Source organism: Triplophysa dalaica, chromosome 11 (genome assembly GCF_015846415.1).
Source record: "Triplophysa dalaica isolate WHDGS20190420 chromosome 11, ASM1584641v1, whole genome shotgun sequence".
NCBI lineage: Eukaryota > Metazoa > Chordata > Actinopteri > Cypriniformes > Nemacheilidae > Triplophysa > Triplophysa dalaica.
The window spans coordinates 1281272-1306064 of NC_079552.1; the positions used below are offsets into that span (position 1 = coordinate 1281272).

The window sequence follows — 24793 nt, forward strand, 5'->3', positions numbered from 1 at the left end:
ATAGACACAGGACATGTCTTGAGAAAATTAGTTTTTTTTTATTTCCCATTGTCACTTCACACTCCAGTTTAGTTGGTGGCGGTAATGCACCAAAAGTTGGCTTGACCACCGCCAAGAAACGTTAAAAAAGACAAAGAAGGACAGAAACTTGGGATATTTGACAAACTCATAGAGGTGTTTAAGCGAGTTATGTTTACGTGCTCATGTAATGGAATGCAATGCAATGCAATGTTGTCAGTCTGACAAGGCAAAAGGATCAAAATATCTGTTTTTAGGATGGTGAATGAATTTCATGAATTTGGTTACGTGACGTGACTCGACTTTCCACATTTTAGCCGACGAAGTCCTTGAACCACATCAAGGTTACGTCGAATTTTTTGGAGTTTTTTCACAGTGCTTGCAAGTATTTTACCTATTCTTTACATTGGTTTAATTCGCTAGTTGAACAAGATGGCGCCAGAGAGCTTTTGGGACACAAGAGTCGGACTAAATTTCCGGTCCTACAATGCTGTATGGGAAAAGAAGGATTTTGGCTGGCAAATATGGGTGTTTTTTAGATTTAAAAAAAGTAAGAAGTAACATATCAGCGATATGACATACTATTTACATTGTTAAGCCAAAACAACTCCATAGTGTTTGGGTACACGACCGGAAGTTAGTTTGCCAAACCTGGCGTCGCAAAAGCTCAGGTGTTTTAATGCATACTGGTGAATTTGTGAACATTAGCCTTTAAAATCTAAATGCAATTTTAGATAAGTCTGTGCTTTTGCTAAATTGCTCAATAATAAATCGCAGAAGGTTATTAAACAGCTCTTACTCATCTAGAAGTATATGTCGTTATGTTTTTCGAGTTTTTCACTCTTTCTGCGTGTTTTTTTGACATATACTTAATTGTTTATAGTTGTACTTAAACGCTGAAAAATGCTTTTACTGTATGACAGCTATGTTGTTGCTATCATGAACCAAGAAAAAAAAAATCAATTTAGAAAGCTCATGCAGTTGTAAGTGTTATTTTAGAGTCATTTTTACCCCCTTCTAATAATAATTGATATACGCTTTTGATTGTGACACAGATAATATGACCCTTAAATATCAGTAATCCCCTGTACCTTCGTTTTCGTTTTAGATTCATGTGGTTTAGGTAATCTGATGTGGTGATTTTCATTTTTTTTATAAAATTAATTACAAAACACAATATGTTTTTGTAAATTACAAGACGTTTGCACAATACGTACAATCGATTCAGTCAAAAGTCTAAATTTAAATAAAAAATACCCGTCTCTAATGAATTACTGTTAAATGCCGCAACATCCGAAAGCCAGAGGGCGCTCTCGAGCAGAAACTCTGTATATGGGACAACTGAAGAAGAACACGCAGTTCCAGGTAATTCCAGTGGTCACGTTCTGTCACTGTTCCTCAAACTTCAGGTATTTTTATGATAATAAAGTATATTTATATTTGCCGAGTGTTGCTTTTTCAAATACACATTATAAATGACTCAATCTCGTAGTGATTTTATGTCGAGGTGGACCTCCTACTGATCAAAGTGACGTAGTTTACGGAAGAGCTGTGCAGAAAACACGGAATCGATTTAGACATAAATAATTCGTGTGAATCGCGATACATATCGCCAAGACCGTAACGTGATTTGTTGATGCGTACTTTCTTCACATATCAACTCTGTTAGTTTATTGGCACAGAGGTAAATCGTTCACACCCTTGCATACTGAGGTTAGTCCGCATACTATCGTGGCATCTTGCTTCATACTTGTCAGTGTTAACTCTGTTTAAAATATAATAAATGCATATAATAATGATATATCATGCTGTTTTTAAGTCATACTGTTTTGATGTTCGGTGCAAGTATAGATTAAAATGTTGTTCAAACTTGCATTTATGTAATTTTAGTTGGCACGCCACTTGCTTATGTTTGTGACGTCAGTGTTAACAGATCACTAGATATGGAATTAATTAATTTGTTGGAAATAGATTATTAATGCAACTAGGGCTGGGCGACTTTTCAAAAATGTTAACTAGATACATTTTTTTCTATATTGATCGATAACAATATTTATTTCGATATACAGTATAATTTGTTAATGCTGCCTGCTTTGAGAGTATCCCAACAATGACCGAAGCCGAAGAATATCAATTATATTTCAAATAAAATGTATTATCAAAACAGCCTAACAAATGTTAACATTCAATACAGTTCAAATAAAATTTAACCAAGTCACTGATTTGACCGAATTGGACATGCAGTGTCGCAACACAGAGGATATTAGGCCATGAACAACATGTACCAGTTCATTCAATTTCATTTGACTCTATTGAATCGTTTAGTAAAGGGAGTATTCATTCGGTACATTCAACCAATGAAAAGGCTCTGCAGCGCCTGTGCACAAACATAGGGCTGCAATGTCTCGATTGATGGGATTCAACGCATTCAGAGAACCTTACAGACATCTCACATAAATTGTTGTCCATTTCTTTGAACAGTGTATTTAACATGCTTGCGTGATTCTTCTTTTAATGTGTAAACTAACTCACGTCATCACTTCTCTAATCTGTACAGGGCAGCGCTGGTATGTTTCATATGCACCCTCTCACATGAGCGGATATAAAAACTTTGTGCTTTCTATACACTGAGTTTCGGGTAGGGCTGTGCAATTAATCGAAAATTAATCGTAATCCTCAATTTTGGCCTTCAACAATTACAAAAACAAAATAATTGAGGCAAAACTATTATTGTGCCGCATTCCCATTTGCAAGGTCCTCTCTTCCCTCTCTAACAAAGTTATTTACTTTCTATATTGTTTTAAAAGTAATGAGTAATTGTGATCATGATTTTTGTCATAATTGAGCGGCCCTGGTTTCGGGGTAACTCCTTTGCAGTTTGTCGTGTTTTACCAGCGATTGCACAGAAAATAAGACGCTTTTTATAAAACACACGATGACGACTCAAGGTTACTTTGACTTTTGTCGTTGCTGCTTCCTCTCACAATTTCCTCCTTGTGTCGTGTTTTATTTGTCAAGTGCAGTATGAAATGGACTTTGATGCGCATGTTAAAAGCTACTTCTGTCTGTGTCGTGTTAATTTCTACTGTCTGATTGGCTGCAAAATGAATCCAAATCGAGTTAAAATGGCAGGAGTTTATCATCGTTATCAACAAAGATCTTATTGCGATTTGATATGATATTGTTTATTGGCCCAGCCCTACTTGCAACTTCATTTTCACTTTTTCTGCAGAGTCTGATGGGATGGCAAAGAATGAAGACGCGTGTGAACTGAGAAAACTGTGGCTATTATGTATGTAGCTGCATTCCTTTGGCTTCAAACCTTGTCAGATCATTTGTCAAATGTTTTTGATTCCTTCATGCGATTAGCATCAAATGACCCATTAGAAAACAACTTGTGTCACACGAAAACGCAGACCTGAAAAACCTGTTTCACAAACAGTCCGGTAGTGAGATAAACAACCCCTTCACACTGATATAAAGAAAACAAATGTTCTGTTTTCTGCACGGCGCACGTCCTCTCGATCTCGTTGGATGTTCTTCGTGAAATGGCGGAAGGCAGTATTTCGTGGGCTCAGGAGCAGTTCAGCTGTTCGATCTGTCTGGATCTGCTGAAGAATCCCGTGACCATTCCCTGTGGACACAGTTACTGTATGAGATGCGTTTCATGCTACTGGGATCAGGATGAACAGAGAGGAGCTTACAGATGCCCGCAGTGCAGAAAGACCTTCAAACATCGACCCGCTTTATCGAAGAATGTGGTGTTCGACGAAATGGTGCAGAAGTTGAAGAGGGTTGTGAGTCAAGATGACGGAGATGTGGAGTGTGACGTCTGCGCTTTAAATAAACAAACCGCTGTGAAGTCTTGTCTGGCGTGTGTGAGTTCCTACTGCGAAAATCACCTCGAACAACATGAGGATCTCTTTAAAGGAAAGGGGCACAAAATGATCGATGCCACTGGACGACTTCAGGAGATGATCTGCCAACAACACAAGAAGTTGCTGGATGTTTTCTGTCGCACTGACAAGCAGTGTATCTGTATATTGTGTGTCTCAGACAAACACAGAAACCATGACACCGTACCAGTCGCGGCAGAAATGACCAAGATGCAGGTATGAAGTGAACCTGTGTTGTAGTACTTAATTCTTGAACTTTTTTACATTTCTTGATCACAACTATTTGCGGGGTACCGTCTGAATTATTTGTTGACATCAATAATGTTTCTGGCTGTCGTTTTTCTTGCTTCAAATACAATCAATCACTTGTTTCTAATTCGACTTTGGAGGTTGCCTTTGTGCAAGTTCACTAATGTGTCAAAAATGAGTGTTTTTTAAGATTTGTTGAATAATTCTATGAATTTGATGGTCTTGGTATCGAGTAGGTCTAGATTTGGTTGGTCTTCACACAACAAGACTTTCCTTGCACGTTTCATTATATATTTTTCTGTATTCGTAAATGCTACGCAATTAACCAGCTATAAAAAAATTACTGACTGCATACAATAAGTTCAGTGATGATATTATAATTTATTTTTCTAAATATTTATTCTTTCAAAAGCTCTGTTTTGTTCTCAACAGGGTCATTTGGCAGAGCTGCAAAAGAAGTGCAAGCAGAAGATCCAGCAGAGAGAGCAGGAACTTCACAAGCTTAAAGATGCTCAGACATCTCACGAGGTGAGAAAAGAAGAACGCCTGAGACTTTCCTCCGTCGTGAATGGATGATAATGGTGATTTTTCTGTATGGTGACAGCGCTCTGCACAGACGGCAATGGAGAAGAACGAGAGGATCTTTACTGAGCTGATGTCATTCTTCGAGAGACGCCGCTCTCAAGTGACACAGATGATCAGAGATCAGCAGACGGCTGCAGTGAGTCGAGCTGAAGAACTCTCCGAGCGACTGAACCAGGAGATTGAAGATCTGAGGAGGAGAGACGCTGACCTCCAGCAACTTTCACAAACTCGTGATCACATTCAGCTCCTCCAGGTAACAATGCTGCTTGTGTTTAGATTTTGTGCTCTTTTGCTCGTGATACAGAAGAGCCGCACAATCACGCCCTTAGAAACCACTTAAATTACTCAGGCATTGGCAGGGAAATAACACACACATTGTAATCTTAATTGCATCTTTTATTTGTGTGTATAGAATTGCAGATCTATTTCTGTCTCTGGATCTGAATCGCCCAGAATTACCGTCAGTTCTCTTTTGTCTTTTGATGACGTTCTGAAATCTCTTGATAAACTCAGAGACCAACTACGGAAATTCTGCAGTGAGGAAATTCAGGTGATATCTAGAACAGGTAAATCCATAGACCATCATTTAAAAGCAAATGTGCATATGACAGTGTGCACATCGCAAGGGTTTGCAAACTCAAAAAGCTATGTATAGTCAGTAGTGTTGGGCGATATTCTCTATAGTTCGTTCTATCGCCAGCCTGTGCATCGCTGATACATGATAGTATCGAGCGACGGAGCAATTTAGCATTTACTCATGACAAGTTGTATTTGTTGATAAAGACAGAAGCTTACCTGTCTAGAAAATGCTCATCTGTAGCTGAAATTAGCATTCTATCACTTTAAGTTCAGTGCAGTTGGCAAAATTGTTACTTACAGTACCACCGCAACCATTTAAACGAGAGAAAGTAAACTATTGCTATAAGTCCATCATTCGTCCAAATGTGTCATTGAGGTCTGAGGATCGTCGATATACGATAGTATCTTCAATTGGAACCACTCTTATCGTCACCATTTATGATGAACTCAGATAGCAGAGAGACTGGCATGTTTGTGTGGAAGATGATCAACGATAAGAAAGAATGTAAAACTTGTATATTGTCAAATATTTTCCTTTTATAAAGATGTTAAAACAGTGTTATCATATTTAATTTTTTTTCTTCAATGTCGTACAGCTCAACAATAATTTATTCATTTAATATAAAACTTTTCTTGACATGGATATTTACCTGCAGATGTTTTTTGGTTTTCATAGTGAAAACTATTCAGATTGTTGTCGGTCCTATAAATGAAAACCGGGAGGAATATCTCAGTTGTAAGTTCAGTATTTACTATTTATATATTACTTATAATTTGTCACATAAATGACTAGAGGATTAAGAACAACCATGTCATCGATCTCAAAAATGTTAAATTCTCCCCAGAACCTCACGTTGATGTTTTTCCTCATCAGATTTCCGTCACTTCACTGTGGATCTGAACACTGTGAATAAAAACCTGCGTCTGTCCGAAGGGAACAAGGTTGTGACGGACACGGGCACCACTCATCAATACCCTGAACATCCGGACAGATTTCACGGTTGGAAGCAGGTGTTGTGTAAAGAGATTGTGAGAGATCACTCTTACTGTGAGATTGAACTGACGGGGAGTTATGGAGCGTCTGTTTCATTGTCCTATAAGAGCATCAGTCGAAAGGGAATGGGTGATGAGTGCAGATTTGGATATAACGATCAGTCCTGGAGTTTTTTCTGCTCGCCCTCCAGATTCTCATTCTGTCATAATAAAAAAGAGACTAATCTCACAGTGCTGCCTAACTGCTCTAGAATAGGTGTGTATGTGGATCACAAAGCAGGAGTTTTGTCTTTCTACGGCGTCTCGGACACGATGACCCTCATCCACAGAATCCAGACCACATTCACTAAACCTCTCCATCTAGGATTTGGGTTAGGCATGAACTCAAAAGTCAAACTGTGTCCATTAAGAAATTAAAATATACAGATACTGCAAATAATGGCTCTTTAATGTTTTTATTCTTGTCTCAAAGTAAATCTTGCAGCTGAAAATTTAAAAAATGTTACCGCCTGTGATTTAAATATTGATGTTGTTCTGTATCTTATGTTGTATTATGAAAATGAATAAATAAAATGTTTTGTTTATTTTCCCTACAAGACAACTTAAACCTTGATTTGCATTGACTCAACCGTCACATTTGTTTAAAACAAGATCTTAATTTTCCAAGTGATCTTTGCTATTAGTTCAGTAGAGCAGGGCACTCTTTTCCTCCTACATTTCTTGCAAATTATTCCGGTGATATTCAGGATATTTGATTTTCACAGATAAAAGTCTTAACAACTGCAACCAGAACAGATTTTAAGCATTATTTTTACTGACTTTGAGAGAACTTCACACAAAACCAATCAAAAAGCTTTAGATCATCACCATGTGACGCAGTGGAAAGAAAACATATTGTGATGCCAACTGTAGTCAAACTCAGTTCAACTGCATTAACAAAACATTGTCTTCAACATACTGATCATCAGGGTAAATTCGTAATACTAGCTTTACTTTTTTAAAAGTTACGTTATTTTCCTTTTATTGAGACCATTATAGAACATCCAGGTCTCGTGCGCATCTTCAGCTTGTGAAGTTTTGATGAAATACAATGAGACAGTGACACCTGGTGGAGAAAGACGAGCACTGACGAATAAAAGAGTGAAGATTTATTTGAGTTTCATAGATCGTTTTCGTACACAAGTTAATTTACTGAAATTAAAGTACAGTTAATTCAATTCATTGTATTTCTCATATTTAATCTCTATACATAAAACGCCAAAAGCTATTATTTCTCTCGTCAAACTTACCTTTCGTATCAATATATACTCAAATATAAAGGTTTTTTAGTTTGCATAATTTTGATATGACTGTCAGTCATTTCACATTTTAATCGTAAGTATTAAATGTTTAGTTACATATTTCACGTAACAACTGAAGCGCTGACGACTGGCCTTGCGTATGTAGACGGTAACTCCCGCCTTCTTTTTTTTGATTGGCCAGTAACTCTTGCTCTCTTCATTCGATTGGCCAGTTACACCAGCATTCTTACAATTGATTGGACACAACAATTATTTTGACATTTGAAGAGCGCTGATGCAGATCTGAAATCAGTTTTCTAGTTGTTTAACAATATTTGTAGCACCAAAAAAAACTTTTTTTACTTTTACCATATATATTTTTTATAAAAACCACACAATACATTCTAACATCATTGTATTATTGTAGTGCTCATTTGAGCAGAGCTGATACGATGTTCATCAAAGTATGATGAGGACACAATTGCTTACTATTTATTATTATAACCACTATATTTATAGCTGGAAAGGAGATGTAAATTCGAAAAAATCCATCCACTAAATCAGTTTTTTGTTCACTTCACAGGATGCAATACACAATTGCAACCACATAGAGGCGATATTTAGCAATGAAATGTACAAATCAAACAGCCCTTCAATAAATTAGTTTGAATGAGTTAAAAAATCTTCAACTGCTGTAGCTTAAAACTGTTCACTCGTGTATTAATCTTTCATATACTTCATTTTACAATGTCTATAGAAAGTAAAAGTATTTTACGTAACCTTTACATTTACTCATTTGGCAGACGCTTTTATCCAAAGCGATTTATAAGTAGGGTGCAGTGGGCAGCTATCACTGCAGAGCAAACACGGGTAAGGTGCCTTGCTCAAGGGCACTTCAGTCATTTCCTTGTGGCACTGAGAATTGAACCAGCGACCTTGCGTTGTTGATGCAATGCTCTTACCACTGAGCTACAGAAAAGCTTTATTTACTACTATTGTACTAAACTGCGGCATAAAAACATGCATAAAAAAATATAAGTGTGTGCATATTTAATAAAATGGATAAAGTCACAATACAATACATTCATTGTTTTTATTTGCATTTTAATATTGCAGCAAAGATTTTCACCTTGAATCGGAAGATTTACAAATGCAATATTTTCTAAAATGCAAAAAAAAAATTGTTGATTTCAGACAATACGGGCATGTGTGTCAGAAAAGAATGATGAGCAGAATTATAACAAACAGCATCCCATCATGCATCTGCCCGCTGAACATGCCAAACATTCATGAGTGTCCGTTTAAACCGAAATAAAATCAAACCAGCAGAAATGCGGTCATGAAAAATAAACATCCATACATGACCAGCTTTATTCGCAAAATGCATAAACTCACCTTATTTCTCTTTTTGGCATTTGAGATAAAAGTTCTTTAGAAACAGTGCGACTGCAGTCACATGAGAGGCGTTCGGGTCAATTCAATACAGATTACTGTACCTTTCTAAAACTAAATCTAAACAACAGCGTCATATCCAGAGTAAACTGGCCTTGTGGAAATACAGTATGCCGAAAAATACAGCAAAAGTTTGTATGTCAATCACTTCAATACTTCACTGGTCTGGCTTCGTCTCGGACTTTGGCGTGCACTAATCTCTTTTACCACACAGCAGGTCACCGGGAAAAATCCAGATTAATGATCATTTGATTAGCTCGGATCAGACGGCTTGTTTAGTTCCACCTTTACTCCTTTCTCTCCAGCTCCTCAAAACATCCAAAAGAATCAAAAAGCAAATCATTACTCTCAGATTAAAGATGAATTTCTTGCCTATTTGAGCTCTTGCATGTTGAAAGGCTTAAGTAAATAATTCTCACTTTTTGCTGAAATGTTCCTTCAACATTAATGAACCGAAATTACCTGTTAAATACTTTTCTTTTGCCCTCGCCCGCTCGGCAGCATCAAAATACCACACGGTTATGGCATATCTACAATGAGAAGAATGAGAAAAATGTAAAAATCAAAACAAAATGAAGTGATTCAGTATGACAGTGTAATGTTTACGGGCTTTAGAGGTTATGACCTTGTAGAATATGCCGGTTGAACTTCATGAGGGTTTCGTCTATCGGACCAGAATAAAAGCAGGCGGTCAAACTTGGGCTCGATGTCTGCAAACTGAGCTTTACCCTCTGGAAATATTCGCAGCAAACCTCCATGTTCCTAAAAACACAAACAACATGAAAGTTGAAATGAGCTCATTTTGTGCAAAACATTTTTAAATTCCTCAGTTTAAACATTTGTCATGTTTTCTATGTTCTATTGTGAATCAAATATTGGCTCATGTGATTTGGAAGTCTTTTCGGGTTTGTATACTTGTGACCAAAATAAAACACTTTCTAATTTGTTTTGGCAATTTATGAATGCAGTGCTCAAAATTAAGATTTTATTAAAGCCACAGAGAGGAAACAAACAAATCCAACAAGTCAATTGGGGGAAATGTACAGATTCAATATTTTCTTTAAAGAATGTATAAAAAAATCTTTAACCAAAATATTGAATCTGTACATTGCCCCCTTCATTTGTAGGTGATTCATCAGTATCTAGCTTTCCTGTAGCTCAGTGGTAAGAGCATTGCGTTAACAACGCAAGGTTGTGGGTTTGATCCCAGGGGATTGCAAATACCTATGTATAAATGTATAGGATAAAACAATGTAAGTCGCTTTGGATAAAAGTGTCTGCCAAATGCATAAATGTTAATGTAAATATTGCTATTATTCACATTAAAATGAATGTGATGTCAAGTTAACGTGACTAGTGACAATACGGTGGACTCGGTCGTGCGTGACTAGAGGTTTTATTAGTGATAAAGATGAATTCCATTAGCAGAAACAACAGAGCCACACAAACAATGAGAGGCCAGGTCTGGAGAAGGCTACGATAGGAAGCGTCAGCGGAGCGCGACCTTCCTGAAGAGGGATGAGAGGAAAGGCCACATGCTGGAGAACCAGACGAATGCCGAGTGCAGGGAAACACATCACCGAATTGACCTTTCACACCACACGTCTCATAAACGCGCACACAACACTTTCTGCAGTTACTCTGATAAACTGATGAACACTAAAAACGATGCATATTTTAGTATGTATTCATTTTTTTTGATTCACACATCGGATTTCATTAAGTGCACATTCGATAAGTGCAAAAGTAATACATAATATTCATGTCTATGAACAGAAACAAGCTCTTTATTATGAAAAACAAGAAGTGTGGAACATTTTTTATAAAAAAAAGGCTCAGTTTAATGTATTGTTGGTTCTTCAAAAAGGCCAGGTAACCAAGTAAATACAAGATAACCATAGTAAATATTATAAATGTTCAGATTCATTTTGGTGCCTGACAAATACATAAATTGACTATTGTCATCTATTATTTTCAATGATGCGAGGACACCATAAGGAAAGAGTCCATGAATTATACACAGGAAATGTCTGCCATCTATAGATCTGATCCTCATTTCTTTTCCTTTTGTATGACTCTTATTGTGTTTGTCAGTGAGGGCTTGAGGAACACTTCTGGTTTCTCTGGAGATCACAATCTCTGAGGTTAATGTGATTAGAATGAAATGAAGCGGCTTTAGTTGCACGTATACGTGGCCGTTTTCTGGATATTGCTCAAGGCTTTGTGCTTTAGTTTAGAAAGTGTGAAAGTATTAAATTCATGTGTATTTAGATCCGACTTAGAGGTGATTTACTGACCTTGGCATCCCAATTCTTATTAAGGTAATATATGCATGTGACACATCTCCCATCGCCGTTCGGGTTGTCCACGTGACGCACGTAACGCGTGCCTTTACCCGGATAACACGCCACCATTGCCTGTCAAAGTGAGAAGATGGTTAAGAATCTATTCAAAAATAAAATACTATAAAAACAGATTCACAACGCCAGAGTTTAAAATAAAAACAGAGCATGGGATTCTAATGCATTTATGTCTTATGTGATGTTTTGATGACTAAACAGTTCATATAAAATGATTTTAGTTGAACTCCTAAAATGAGGAAAGTTTATTTGTGACAAACTTTATCCCTACTCAGATTATTTAGCCTGATCTCACAGCAATTTCATGAGCTTGCGAATTCCACGATAACAAACAAAAAAACAATAATAAAAGAGCAACAATGAAGCAATAATGCATTGTCTAAGTTTCCATCAAAATTATTTTTTCTCTTTTTACTCTCAGAACAACACAGACTCATAACAATATTATTACAAACGCCAATCAACTTAAGTCCTACAAGGGGACTTGTGTCAATCATAATGATGTTTAGTAAAACACGGCTGCCCAGGAATGGAAATACATACAGTTTCCATCACATTTACTTGTGTCTTATCCAACATCACATTCTTATTAAGCATTTTTTGTCTTTTTTCAAAGCAAAAGATATCTCAAACTTCTTTTTCTCAAGTACCAAATTCAAGTTTATCTTTCTCGCCCCTTTAACATATTATTTTGCTTGTTTTTAAATTTACTTAATTCGTATATTTTCTCCTTAAAAAGAGACTAAATATCTTGGGTCACTTTCTTTTCAAAAAGTGCATCTTGATTTAGGACTGTTTAGATATTTGGGAAAAAAAACACTTGGTAACATTTTGCAGTGCACTTGAATTTAACTTTTTTGGTTAAAAGTATACATTTACCACCATATTTGTTCCTTCAATTTGCAAAAAAAGAAATGTTTGGAGCAACGTGCATTTATGAATCATGCACTATAAAACCAGGACAAGCTCAACCCAGGAGGGATCTGATTTCTCCAAAACAACATCAAGTGGAAACATGGTGCCACGCGCTCCAGAGGTCTTAAGGCAGGACCGGGCTGGCGACTCGCAATGTTTTCCTGACTGTCCCAATATTTGATGCTTTAACACTTCCTCTCATCTCACAGAAGACTCTATCTGTGACTGCCAAGCCTCCACCTCCATGTGTGAGCGGTGGAGAGAGATGAACTGATGTGAACTCCGGACGTCTGGCCTCCTGCCAGAGGAAGCAGTATTTTAATGATCCTGCTACGTGCCGTGCGTGAGGGAGGCCAGGGCTCCGGGAGATGGCTCGAGATGGGTAAACATATTTGTCACTGCCTATAAAAGTGTGAGGTCCTGCGCACAAAAGACTGTCCTACGACATGAGAGAAAGACAGCGGAATAAATCACGGTTATCGCTCGCTGTTGTCGAAATCTTTTCTTCTTAGCACGGGTAACTTTTAGTAGAACAGAACATGGCCGTGTGAGGGGATTGTCTTCGAAACCCGGTGACTAAACAAAAACACACCAACACCCCCTTCGCTCGCTCCAGTTTCCCGTAAAAAAGCTTTGAAAAAAAAGAGGAGCGTCACAGAAGATAGTGTTAACAGCTGTACGCTTCACTTTCAACTCTGAACACACAAAGAAGTCATTAAACTATTCAATGAACTATTCTGATACGGTCACACGCCAATGTGATAATATTTCTGCTTTCATTTTTGCTTAAAATCAAACCGCATGTTTACATACATTTCTGCGAAGTTTTCAGGAAAATCATATCCAACCGCTCAACTGATTTATTGGTTTATTCCAACTTTTAACAGAGGTTTAGAAACAAAAATGTGGAACGTATATACGTTCCATAAAATCCCTTACTAACACATCCCTGACAAATGACACACATCCTCTCAACTTTAATATCCAAGGCCAGACTGTAAAATCTTTAACTATATTATGTCACTTTATTGTCCATAAGATTAAATTTATCTTTGGCTTCACCACATCAATACATTCAACATCATCATACAGATCACTTAAATGACGATGAGTAACACAATCTTCAATGATAACCCGTGCTTTTTGTTTGACAGATTTCATTCAGTTGTCTTTGTGGTTATCCAACAATTGCACTTGCGATTTTAACTACTCAGCACAGATTTTGCTTTTCTTAAACTGACAGTAGTCCATGCTCGGCAAAAAATGACTTTCTTACTCAGTATTTTTTTCTTGTTTTCCAGTACAAATGTAAAAAAAACCTCTTGATTCAAGATGCATTTTCTTGATGAGCAAAAGGACCTAAAAAAAATAGTCTTGCTCTAAATCCCAAAATGTCAAAAAGACAAAAAAATATGAAATTTGAGTGAATTTGTACATAATACAAGCAACAAAAATCTGCTAATAGAGTAAGAAAAATAATCTTGAATTGAATGACCAAGAAAAAGGTAAACCTTAGTTCGAGATGATTTTTCTTACCCCATTAGCAGAATGTTTCTTATTATTATCATCCCTATAGAGTGACCTTAACAGAAAAAACTGAGATATGAGGATGGTGTCGTTTTGCTGTGTAGATGCATCAAGTCTGGAATCACTTTAATTAATAAAACTCATAAATACAAAAAGATCAAATCTGATACAACTTAAATGATGAAGGAATGTGGTCTAGTTCCAAACTAGACTTTACAATAGCTGCTGTGTATAAAGACATTTCTGTCCCGGATGTGTGTGTTTGTGTGTGTGTGTGTGTGTGCATAGAGACGGGCAGAGTCATTCTTCCGCATTCTCTTACAGCCTCATTAACAAACCGACCTGAACCTTTGTTTACATTCCATGAACCAGATCAAACCCACGTCTGCATAGTCCTGCCTTCTGCACCAATAGAAACACACACAGCATCTAACTCCTGTGGTTTACAGCATATGGAGTCAAAAGACAGAGATGATCATGATATAATGACATCATACTGTGAAATACAACAAAGTGCCTCTAATGAAGAACGATACAAATACTGTATTAAAACACATCACATAACAAACTCAACATAAAATCAGTGCAATAGTCTCTTTTCTACTTGAAATGTTAAATGTGCATTAAGAAAATATCAAAAACTTCATAGTGGAAGTAAAAGTGACGGTCCTCAGTTGCTGATCATCGACCAGCTTGACCTATTAACATCAAAGAAAAATAATAAATATTTCATCGTATCAATCTTCATGAATCTGATATATGGATGTTGGTGTTAGCTACTATTAAGTTGAAAAACAATTTTAGTTTTCCTAGGACAAACCATTCATGGACAATCAAAATGTTTCGGCTCTTCCAACACAACAGAGTATTGAAACAATAATATTTGCTTTGATTGTTTGATAAGAGAAGCTCAAGAGAGAGCTCGCCTCGTGCCACTGTTTGTTTATGTGTTTGATTTAAGTCACGCTCTCCACAAACTTCAAGAAACTCCAAAAATAAATCCGGTCAATTTAAATAAATACAAGTTAGGCTCAGAAACGTCAGTGAATACAGTTGTAGACAAACAGAACACACAGTAAAGCATGCCGTCAAAACATCAGAGCGTCTCTATTTGATGTCCATCAAGTGTCAAAGGTTCAAACCCTTCAATAAAATCTCATTTATTCCTACCGATGAACAATTCCTTAGTTTATTCACACCCATTTTTAAGCAAGTTTTTGTTAACTCTGGGTTTTTCCAAAATGAGTCGGAGGTGTTGCCATCCTGATCTTGTACATACACACGTACCTTTAAATGGCTCAACCAAATTGACTTTGACATATTAAATGTTCTAATAAAATGAGATGAAAATGACAATAATTAAGTTATATAAAACTATTGAGTTTTAATCAAATAAAGCTTTTCTATCATTTTCAACTAACTTTTCAGCCCACAATAGCCAACTGAATGAAAAAACTCATTGAAAGTAAATCACACAGTAAACAATCAACAATCTCACAGTAAAGCATGACGTGATTTACTCAAGCAGAACATTACTAAAGTCATCGCTCAAACCATAACCCCACACCTCATCTACGCTTGAAATCAGATGATAGATTGATATCCATGTTTTCAAGCCAAGCTCATGAATCTGATATCTATGACTGACATTATTATGTTGACTGGACTTGCAGTCGTGAAACGTGATGGTGGAGAGATGATCCAGAATAACACAGTGCTTTATCAGTCAAAGAGGGTGCAGCCCCAGAAGGAAGTCATTCTTCATGTAATGACCTACTTTCTCTCTCTCTCTCTCTAATGATCTCTAATTCTGAAGACTGAAAAAATGCAGTTTGTACATCTAACATAATAAGAGCCGTTTTATTTACATAACCAGGCAAAGAAAGCCTCAACATACAGTTGTGAATATCTCGTTGGGTCAATAACTGCCCCTGATAAAACTCTTACAAATCTTTCAAGATTTCATCATTTTATACTTTACACTTGTAACATCTACTGTACGTAACATTTTACAGCTGCAATCTGCAAACTTTGGGCTAAAAATAAATAACAACCAGCTATTGATCCGTATAAAGATCAGCATTCTACTTTATAACTAAAAAACATAACCAAACACTCACAAGTTTATTTCTACCGACTGAGGTCTGACGCTAAAGTATAAACTCACCTTAGTTGCGCCGCCTCTACTGCCGTAACATCATTGTGAACGCGACAAACACACGCACAACACAGAATTGATAGAGCATATCGATAGCGGATGGCAGCAAAACAAAATACTGCTAAAAATACCAGAGAGTTTGGGAAATCTTCCAGCAAAGACCAGACAACGATCATTTGGTTTGCTGGACAGCGCACAAGGGTAAACTCATGTAGCATTAAGCATTGCTTTAAGGGTCTCAATCTCTACATTACTGTAACAAAGCATATAACGAAATGCCAATATAACATGTGCGGGTTCATGTGTTGCAAAACCAATGACGCCGGAAATGATTCTATCTGTGTGTAAACGCGTCACATTTTGGCATCGGTACAGTACACTTGGAACCTCAACCGAGGTAGTACTAAAATGGTATCAGGAACTAGGTGCCCGGTGGAAAACCCCCCAAAAGGGAGTTGTGCCGTGCGGTACTATGCAGTGGAAAAGCGCCATTACTGTCTGCAAGCGTTATTTTACATAATTATATACTGACACATTGATTTCTGCTGGGCTCTATGAAAGCAAACACAACGATGATCACAGACAGTAACATCCATTAAAACAGATGTCTATCAGTTGCTTCAGTTCATCGATTCTATAAAAAAAAACAGTGCACAGCGCTGGAGTTCTGTTGAAGCCAATTTGATACGATCAGCACGTAAACATCAGTCTAGACATGAGGTCAGCGGGACTCACCTCTACCTTACAGTGTATTAATGAAGAGAGATATTGAGTGATCATGCTTTAACATGCTTGCTATTCCCATGACACCAGCACTACCCCCTGCATGTTTTCTCTCTAATCGTCCTACAGCTGCGAACTTACAAAACAAGAACAGATCTTGGATCCGTTCCTGTTCTCAGGCTGAGAAAACACACCAATTCAACATGCGTAAAACGTAATCTACCGCATCAGACGAATGATCACAACAAGCTTAAGACCACAAATCCAGTTCGGCTTCCGATTTACTTTTGGATGAGCGATTTGTTTTTTTTATTTATCTCATGTTAAATCACAACCAAAGAGCAAAGTTGTCAACTGTCCATACCTCTCAATTACATTAGATTCAGTCCAGATACAATAAATGAATAGACTACATTGTTCAAAATACTTCAATCTAGAAAGTTCAAACGCAGAGCAAATCCTCTTCAGACAGGTTCACATGACCCTTTTCACAAACCCCCAAATGAGGTGAAATGTCAGTAAAGCAAAAGTCTTGCTGTACGCATTGTTTGCATAGATCCATTGACAGAAGCTACGTAGTGCAAAGACAAAGAGGGTATTGTAAAGCTGCATACCATAATAACAACTCACAGTTTACAGCAAAATTTGAAGAGTTAACCCTTCACAATATAGTTTAAAACACAATATTCACATTACACATATTTACAAATACAACTTTTTTACATTAGCTAACATGAACTTACAATGAATAATACATATACAGCAAATTATTCATCTTAGTTCAACTTAATACCAGCATTTACGAATATATTTTAAAATATAATCGTTAGTTTATCTTAGCTAATGCATTTACTAATGTAAACAAACAGTGTATTGTAAAGTTTAATTAAACCGAATGCATGTAAACAAATGTATACGCCATTTATTACCTTTTATACGCTCTCAAGATGGAAAGATAAAACAAAAGTCAGAATTTTTTCTGAAAGTCTGCCGCCCATTTCTGGAGTTTTTAAGAAGTTTTTTCTGTTTTAAGGAATCATCCACACCCCCACACATTATTATTATTTATATCCATAAAAAATCTGATTTATATCTAAATTTAAAAAATTATGCTAGACTGGTGTTTCTTTTTTTTCTTAATCTAATTAATGTATGGTTCTTGTTATATAAATATATATAGATAGTATATGTGTATATTTATCATTCTAGATTATTAAGGCTATACTGTCTTTATGTGTTTATGTTACTGTCACTTTCTGTCATACATAAAACAAACCAAATAAAAGCCAAAAAAAGCAAATCAACAAGAGAAGATATGCATTTATGTTTTTAGAAACTCTTTTATTTCAAAAGAACAAAAAGCCATTTCTCATAATATGACCCTATTAGTAATCCATAAGAATAGAAGATAGAAAATGTGAACGATGAAGATGCTTGGAAAATGTTTTGGTTTGGGAAAGCTACAGGCCATCTCTATAGAAAGAATAAAGTTTGACAGATTGGTTTTAATCTCTTTAACTCAAAATATTTCCTCCCCTATAGTCAAAGCTTTAGACAAGAGAGACAGTGAAGGCCAGACTTCTGAATGAAATGAAGAGAAAACGCTCTTTAAACAGATCTGTGAGAGAATTCAGTTTTGTTCTCACAATTGCTGAAATGTGATTGATTATGGTTTTAAGACTTGAACACACTGGGCAATAATCGCAGTGTTTTTCGAGACGTTTTTAGTCGTTCATACCCAAACGATTTCACTCACGATGAGCCAAAGTAACGTGCAAATTCACTCCCTGACATAGATGGCGCTGAATGAAAAACAGAAAAGGGAGCAGTATGAGTACATTTTGGACATACTGCGACCGCCATGTTTTTTGGTCATGTGACCCATGTGCTCTTTGACCTATGACGTATTAACAACAGCCTACACATGAGCGTTGATAAAAACATCATTTAGTTACGAGAAATTCATTTATTGGCTCTTACATTAAAAACAGACGTCCAGCTTAAAGTTTTAACCTATATTTATTTGATTTTGAAATTTGACCGTTGCTCAGCTCCCGTGGCATCCTGGGATAGATAAATGTCCATCTGATCCTCTCTCACGAATCTCGGCGGAAGTCGTAGATCATCCGGGTATTTCTCGCCTACTGTTTTTTGCATACTGAGGTTTCGGACATACTATTCATGACTCATTTTCGCCTACTATATAGTATGGAAGTGGGCGATTTCGGACGCACCCTATGCTCATGACACTCACTTGTCACACAGAAAAAGGACTTCATCTTGCTTCCTCTTCTTCAATGTGTGCTCGGCAAGACTGTTTCGTGCTTGAGCGCCACCAAGTCGAGTTTTACTGTAACTTCAGCAGCTCCAATCACGTAAACAAAGGCGCCAATCTCATTGGTCGGCTAGTTTTTAACGCGGCGCATCAAAAAAAAATGAGCCCGAGGCGTGCCTGCCGTTTTGCATGTCGGTGTGCACACTCACATTTGCGGCCATTTGTTTAGTCACGAGGCGTTAACCATTGACGATTAACACACGATTATCGTCCTGATGTGGACAAGCCCTTATGGCGTAGATAGATTCAATTTAATTCTGCTCTTCACAATATCAGTTGTGTGCAGAGAGACAGATACACTCTTAAAAACAAGGTGCTTTACAAAGAACCTTTAACATCCTTTCTGTTTCACAACAGGTTCTTTGTCATGGAAAATGTTCTTTTGTGTTATAAATAAGAAAATAAAGAAACGGCTCTTTTAAGGACCTTTGAGTGAACGCTTCTTCAGCTCCTCTTTAAGAGTGTAGATGTCAAGGTGATCTGTGTTTGTGCTTCATTAAGATTATTTGATCGAGAGGAGGCTGAATGAGTCCATCCTCCTGTTGATGTGAGGGTCTCGGGGGTGGAACCGGGGGTCAGTGCGCTCTGATACACTCTGGGACAGTGGAAGCGAGGCCAGCTCGTGAGTTTTGAGGTCACACGCAAGCCAAGACTTGACTGAAGCTCAGAGAACAAACTAATTACAAATGCAAAAGTGTCTTCTATTCTAATAAATACTACAGATCAAATATTTGGACACACCCACTCCTTATTATTATTATCATACTTCACATTATATAATTTAAGTACAGTTTTTAAAATTAAAAGAAAAATGCAAATGGGATTATTTGAGTTATGTTTTGATAAAAAAATGCTAATAGATGGATCTTATGTCTCCAAAACTGATATGTCCACAGTTGACAAGACAGTAACTCTATGATGCAAATAAACAATTCAAAGCAGGAAACTTTTGAGGTGGTGAACCTCAAATGTGTTTATAGTCAGTTCACAAAGGAACCCTTAAAGAAACAGTTCACCCAAAAATGAAAATTCTGTCATCATCTACTCACGCTCAGGTTGTTCCGAACCTGCACGATGTTTTGTTGTGCTGAACACAAAGGAAGATGCTAAAATGTTAGTAACAAAACAGATCTGAATCCCTTTTGCTGCCATAGTAGGGAAAATAAATACTGTGGGAGTCAATGGGGGATGAGATCTGTTTTGTTACTGACATTATTACAGATATCTTCCCTTGTGTTAAGCAGAACAATGACATCTATGAGGGTTTGGAACAAACTGAGGACGAGAAGAAAGATTTTTGAAGACATTTTTAGGTGAACTGTCCCTTTAACCCCTTCGTAGCTGTGCACTTAATTGCCGCATTACTGCATTTTGCAAGATGTGAATATTGAGAAACACCAATTAAAATCGATCAATCTGCCGTGAGTTGGTTTTGATTTAAGACACAGTAACTAAAAAAGTACAGCTAACTAACACAATAAAACACAACAAAAACATGATAGCATGATAAAAACATTTTGAAATTTCATAAAAATGGAGTAACTCATTTTGGAACCAAACTTTTCATTTCTTATATTACTCTATAAAACAGACTGACTTCTGCATAGGCATTTAGAGGCCATGTAGTTGTGCTCGTTCAGTCGATTAACGAAATACAATTTTATTGCTATTTTATGTGTTTTAGTCAATTTTGTAAATATCTCCAGAAGAAAATAAAAGACTTTGAATAAATTCACTCCTTCAATATCTGTACATGTATTGTTATAATTATAAACATTAAAAGACTCGAATGACTTAAACAATACAGCATAACGAAAAAGCAATTGTGAATGTATTAGTTTCAACTAAAGAGCAATATGGGGTCTGTATGTCAAAGGTATGTCATACGTCACACGCTGCCTGTGACGTATGAGCAGGTGTAATTCACATTCACACTATTTTCTCTCTCTCTCTCTCTCTCTCTCACACACACACTTACTTTCGTTCTTCCATTTATGGTGTAGTTTCCCATTTTTCCATTGCAACTCCTGATCAAGTCATCCATACGACTCATCAGGCATCGGATCTTCTCGCAGCCCGGCTCCTTCCCCTCGATCCAGGTGATTTTATCCCCCCTGATGTCCTTCGAAGAGTCACTTTTCTGACTGACCAGCTGTCCGTCAGTGAACTTGCCGGTCTGATGGAGCGCTTTGACATCCTCCAGTATGGACAGTCCGATCTCCTCACCCATCAAGTTATCTACCACACAAATGCCGTGTTTGTTCATGCACGGCACTATGTCCTCGGTGGCCAGTTTTAGAGGATGGGCTTTGGGTTTATGGTTGTCGGTTTTTGAGTTCTCGGTTCCGGTGTTCGGCTCTCTTTTGTGGAGATCGGTCTGGTTTTCAACGGGTGTCTGCGGAGTTTGTTGAGTCTCGCTCCTGTCAGCCTGTGCGCAGGTGCGTTTGTGTTCCTTCCAGTGTTGTTTTTGGTGTTCCTTGCTGCAGTAGAAGGAAATCCTGCATCTGCCGCATTTTAAAAGGTTTTCCATTTTGCCACACAGCTCGCAGGACTGTCTTTCCCGTTCCGGGTCCAGAGCCATGGCGCATCGGTCGATGCTGGCCCTTTAAATCCGATCGTCCGCGCGCGATGCTGCGGTTCAGACGCCTCGGCTTCAACAAATGCGACGAAATGCGAACGAAGAGCCGCGTCCGTTTCATCACACGGGGACGTTTCTCTTCTCCCCGTTAAAGACACGGTACGGTTCGTGCCGCACGGTCTCCATGCCGCCGTGTCGCTCCTCCTCGAGCGCGGTTGTGCTGCTGGACTGGTGAGAGTTCTACAAGCCGCCAGTACAACTCATACCTCTGACGTCAGCGTCAGGGGGCGTGGCCAATCTGTCGTTATAAATACAGCTACCCCGCCCCGTTTCACACACTCTGCACGAGTTCTTTATTCTGCTTCCCATTCAGAGGGATTTTTGATGTCGTAGATGGCCTCATTATGTGCCACGGAATTTAATTAAGTAACGTTACCTTAATTTAAATTGAACATGTTACCATAAGCTAAGTGCTAAATGAGTAAATAAGTGTTGGGAAAGTTACTCTAAAAAAGTAATTGAATTACTAGTTACGAATGAAATATTCAATACTGTAATTAGTTTACAAATAGGCCTACTCTCTCCAAAAAGTATTTAAATAATACTTTTATTATTACTTTCTACTGTATATCCTATAGCCTTGATAAGTTAAGTGATTCAAGGATAGACATGAAACTGCTCTTTTAATTTATTCAAATAACTAATATATAACTACATTAAGTAGTATTATTAACTGACAAAAGTATTACAAATGTGAGAATTTTACATTTACGTTCGGATTTAAAAGTTAGACTTTGAATTTTGATGTCAATTTCCCTGTTGCACACACATATATTACACAAAGTATTTAGTATTTATTTTATTTAGTTTAAGTAGTAAGTTCAGAAGTAACTGTAACCAAATTACAGAAAAAATAGTAATCCCTTACTTTTACTTTTTCAAGGGAAATGTAATTAAATTACAGTAACTAATTACTCAGTAACTAGTTCCAGCCAACTTTGGTTACCATACACACACACACAAACATACACACACACACACCACTTAAAGCGCATGATATCAGAAAAGTTGTTTTTGAGGTTTAGTTATATACGAAGAGCATATTTGCAAAACAGGATAACTCCAGAATTCATTTTCATAAATCATGTTTATCACAACCTCTCCTTGAACTGCCACCTTACCGTGGTGGAGGGGTTTGAGTACCCGAAAGACCCTAGGAGCTATGTTGTCCGGGGCTATATGCCCCTGGTAGGGTCTCCCAAGGCAAACAGGTCCTAGGCGACGGGTCAGACCAAGAGCGGTTCAAAAACCCATATGATGACTACAATTTCGAGGACCGTGACGTCGCCCGGTATGGCGCAGCCGGGGCCCCACCCTGGAGCCAGGCCCGGGGTTGGGGCTCGTATGCGAGCGCCTGGTGGTCGGACCTTCCCCCATGGGGTCCGGCCGGGCTCAGCCCGAAGGAGCGACGTGGGACCACCCTCCCGTGGATTCACCACCTACAGGAGGGACCGTAAGGGGCCGGTGCAAAGTGGAACGGGTGGTAGTCGAAGGCGGGGGCCTCGACAACCCGATCCCTGGACGCGGAATCTAGCTCTAGGGACATGGAACGTCACCTCTCTGACGGGGAAGGAGCCGGAGCTTGTGCGTGAGGTTCAGAGATTCCGACTAGAGATAGTCGGGATCACCTCTACGCACAGCTTGGGCTCTGGAACCACACTCCTCGAGGGAGGATGGACTCTTTACCACTCTGGAGTTGCCAAGGGTGAGAGGCGGCGGGCTGGTGTGGGTTTGCTTATAGCCCCCCAGCTCAGCCGCCATGTGTTGGAGTTTACCCCGGTGAACGAGAGGGTCGCGTCCCTGCGCCTCCGGGTCGGGGATAGGTCTCTCACTGTCGTTTGCGCCTATGGGCCAAATGGCAGTGTAGAGTACCCGGCCTTCTTGGAGTCTCTGGGAGGGGTGCTGGAAAGCGCCCCGACTGGGGACTCCGTCGTTCTGCTGGGTGACTTCAACGCCCACGTGGGCAGCGACAGTGACACCTGGAGGGGCGTGATTGGGAGGAACGGCCCCCCTGATCTGAACCCGAGTGGTGTTCTGTTATTGGACTTCTGTGCTAGTAACAGTTTGGCCATAACGAACACCATGTTCAAGCATAAGGGTGTCCATCAGTGCACATGGCACCAGGACACCCTTGGCCGGAGGTCAATGATCGACTTTGTTGTTGTTTCATCTGACCTACGGCCGTATGTCTTGGACACTCGGGTGAAGAGAGGGGCGGAGCTGTCAACCGATCACCACCTGGTGGTGAGTTGGATCCGATGGCGGGGGAGGAAGCTGGACAGACTCGGCAGACCCAAACGTACTGTGAGGGTCTGTTGGGAACGTTTGGCCGAATCGCCTGTCAGAGAGATCTTCAACTTCCACCTCCGGCAGAGCTTCGACCAGATCCCGAGGGAGTCTGGAGATATTGAGTCCGAGTGGACCATGTTCTCCACCTCCATTGTCAATGCAGCCACTCGGAGCTGTGGCCGTAAGGTCTCCGGTGCCTGTCGAGGCGGCAATCCCCGAACCCGGTGGTGGACACCGGAAGTAAGGGATGCCGTCAAGCTGAAGAAGGAGTCCTATCGGGCCTGGCTGGCTTGTGGGACTCCCGAGGCAGCTGACAGGTACCGACAGGCCAAGCGGACTGCAGCCCGGGTGGTTGGGGAGGCAAAAACTCGGGCCTGGGAGGAGTTCGGCGAGGCCATGGAGAAAGACTATCGGTCGGCCTCGAAGAGATTCTGGCAAACCGTCCGACGCCTCAGGAGGGGGAAGCAATGCCCCACCAACGCTGTTTACAGTGGAGGGGGGCAGCTGTTGACCTCGACCGGGGATATCATCGGGCGGTGGAAGGAATACTTCGAGGATCTCCTCAATCCCGCCGTCACGTCTTCCATTGAGGAAGTAGAGGCCGAGGGCTCAGAGGCGGACTCGCCCATCACCCGGGATGAAGTCACCGAGGTAGTCAAGAAACTCCTCGGTGGCAGGGCACCGGGGTGGATGAGATCCGTCCTGAGTACCTCAAGTCTCTGGATGTTGTGGGGCTGTCTTGGCTGACACGCCTCTGCAGCATCGCGTGGCGGTCGGGGACAGTGCCCTTGGACTG

The 24793-nt window shown here is 39.1% G+C and overlaps 2 protein-coding genes across 5 annotated transcripts; one reads left to right on the top strand and one right to left on the bottom strand.

The window, feature by feature from the left end:
• The first annotated feature begins 378 nt into the window (after nucleotides 1-378).
• Nucleotides 379-6909, top strand: LOC130431180 (tripartite motif-containing protein 16-like). 4 transcript variants are annotated; one of them, XM_056760044.1, is made up of 7 exons: nucleotides 379-403; nucleotides 3251-4130; nucleotides 4596-4691; nucleotides 4768-5001; nucleotides 5161-5314; nucleotides 6004-6063; nucleotides 6202-6909. In XM_056760044.1, exons 2-7 carry the CDS (start codon nucleotides 3567-3569, stop codon nucleotides 6735-6737), a joined length of 1644 nt encoding a protein of 547 aa, XP_056616022.1. In that variant the 5' UTR covers nucleotides 379-403; nucleotides 3251-3566; the 3' UTR covers nucleotides 6738-6909. The 4 variants fall into 4 exon arrangements, with proteins under 4 accessions (XP_056616022.1, XP_056616024.1, XP_056616023.1 ...); XM_056760046.1 differs by lacking the exon at nucleotides 379-403 and adding an exon at nucleotides 1357-1383; XM_056760045.1 differs by lacking the exon at nucleotides 379-403 and adding an exon at nucleotides 1365-1427.
• A 1765-nt stretch (nucleotides 6910-8674) lies between these two features.
• Nucleotides 8675-21900, bottom strand: egln1a (egl-9 family hypoxia-inducible factor 1a). Its single transcript, XM_056761315.1, has 5 exons — nucleotides 21049-21900; nucleotides 11350-11469; nucleotides 9678-9814; nucleotides 9515-9582; nucleotides 8675-9360 (listed from the first exon to the last, which is right to left on the bottom strand). The coding sequence occupies exons 1-5, from the start codon at nucleotides 21649-21651 to the stop codon at nucleotides 9305-9307; spliced, it is 984 nt and encodes a 327-aa protein (XP_056617293.1). The 5' UTR covers nucleotides 21652-21900; the 3' UTR covers nucleotides 8675-9304.
• Between the last annotated feature and the right edge of the window lie 2893 nt (nucleotides 21901-24793).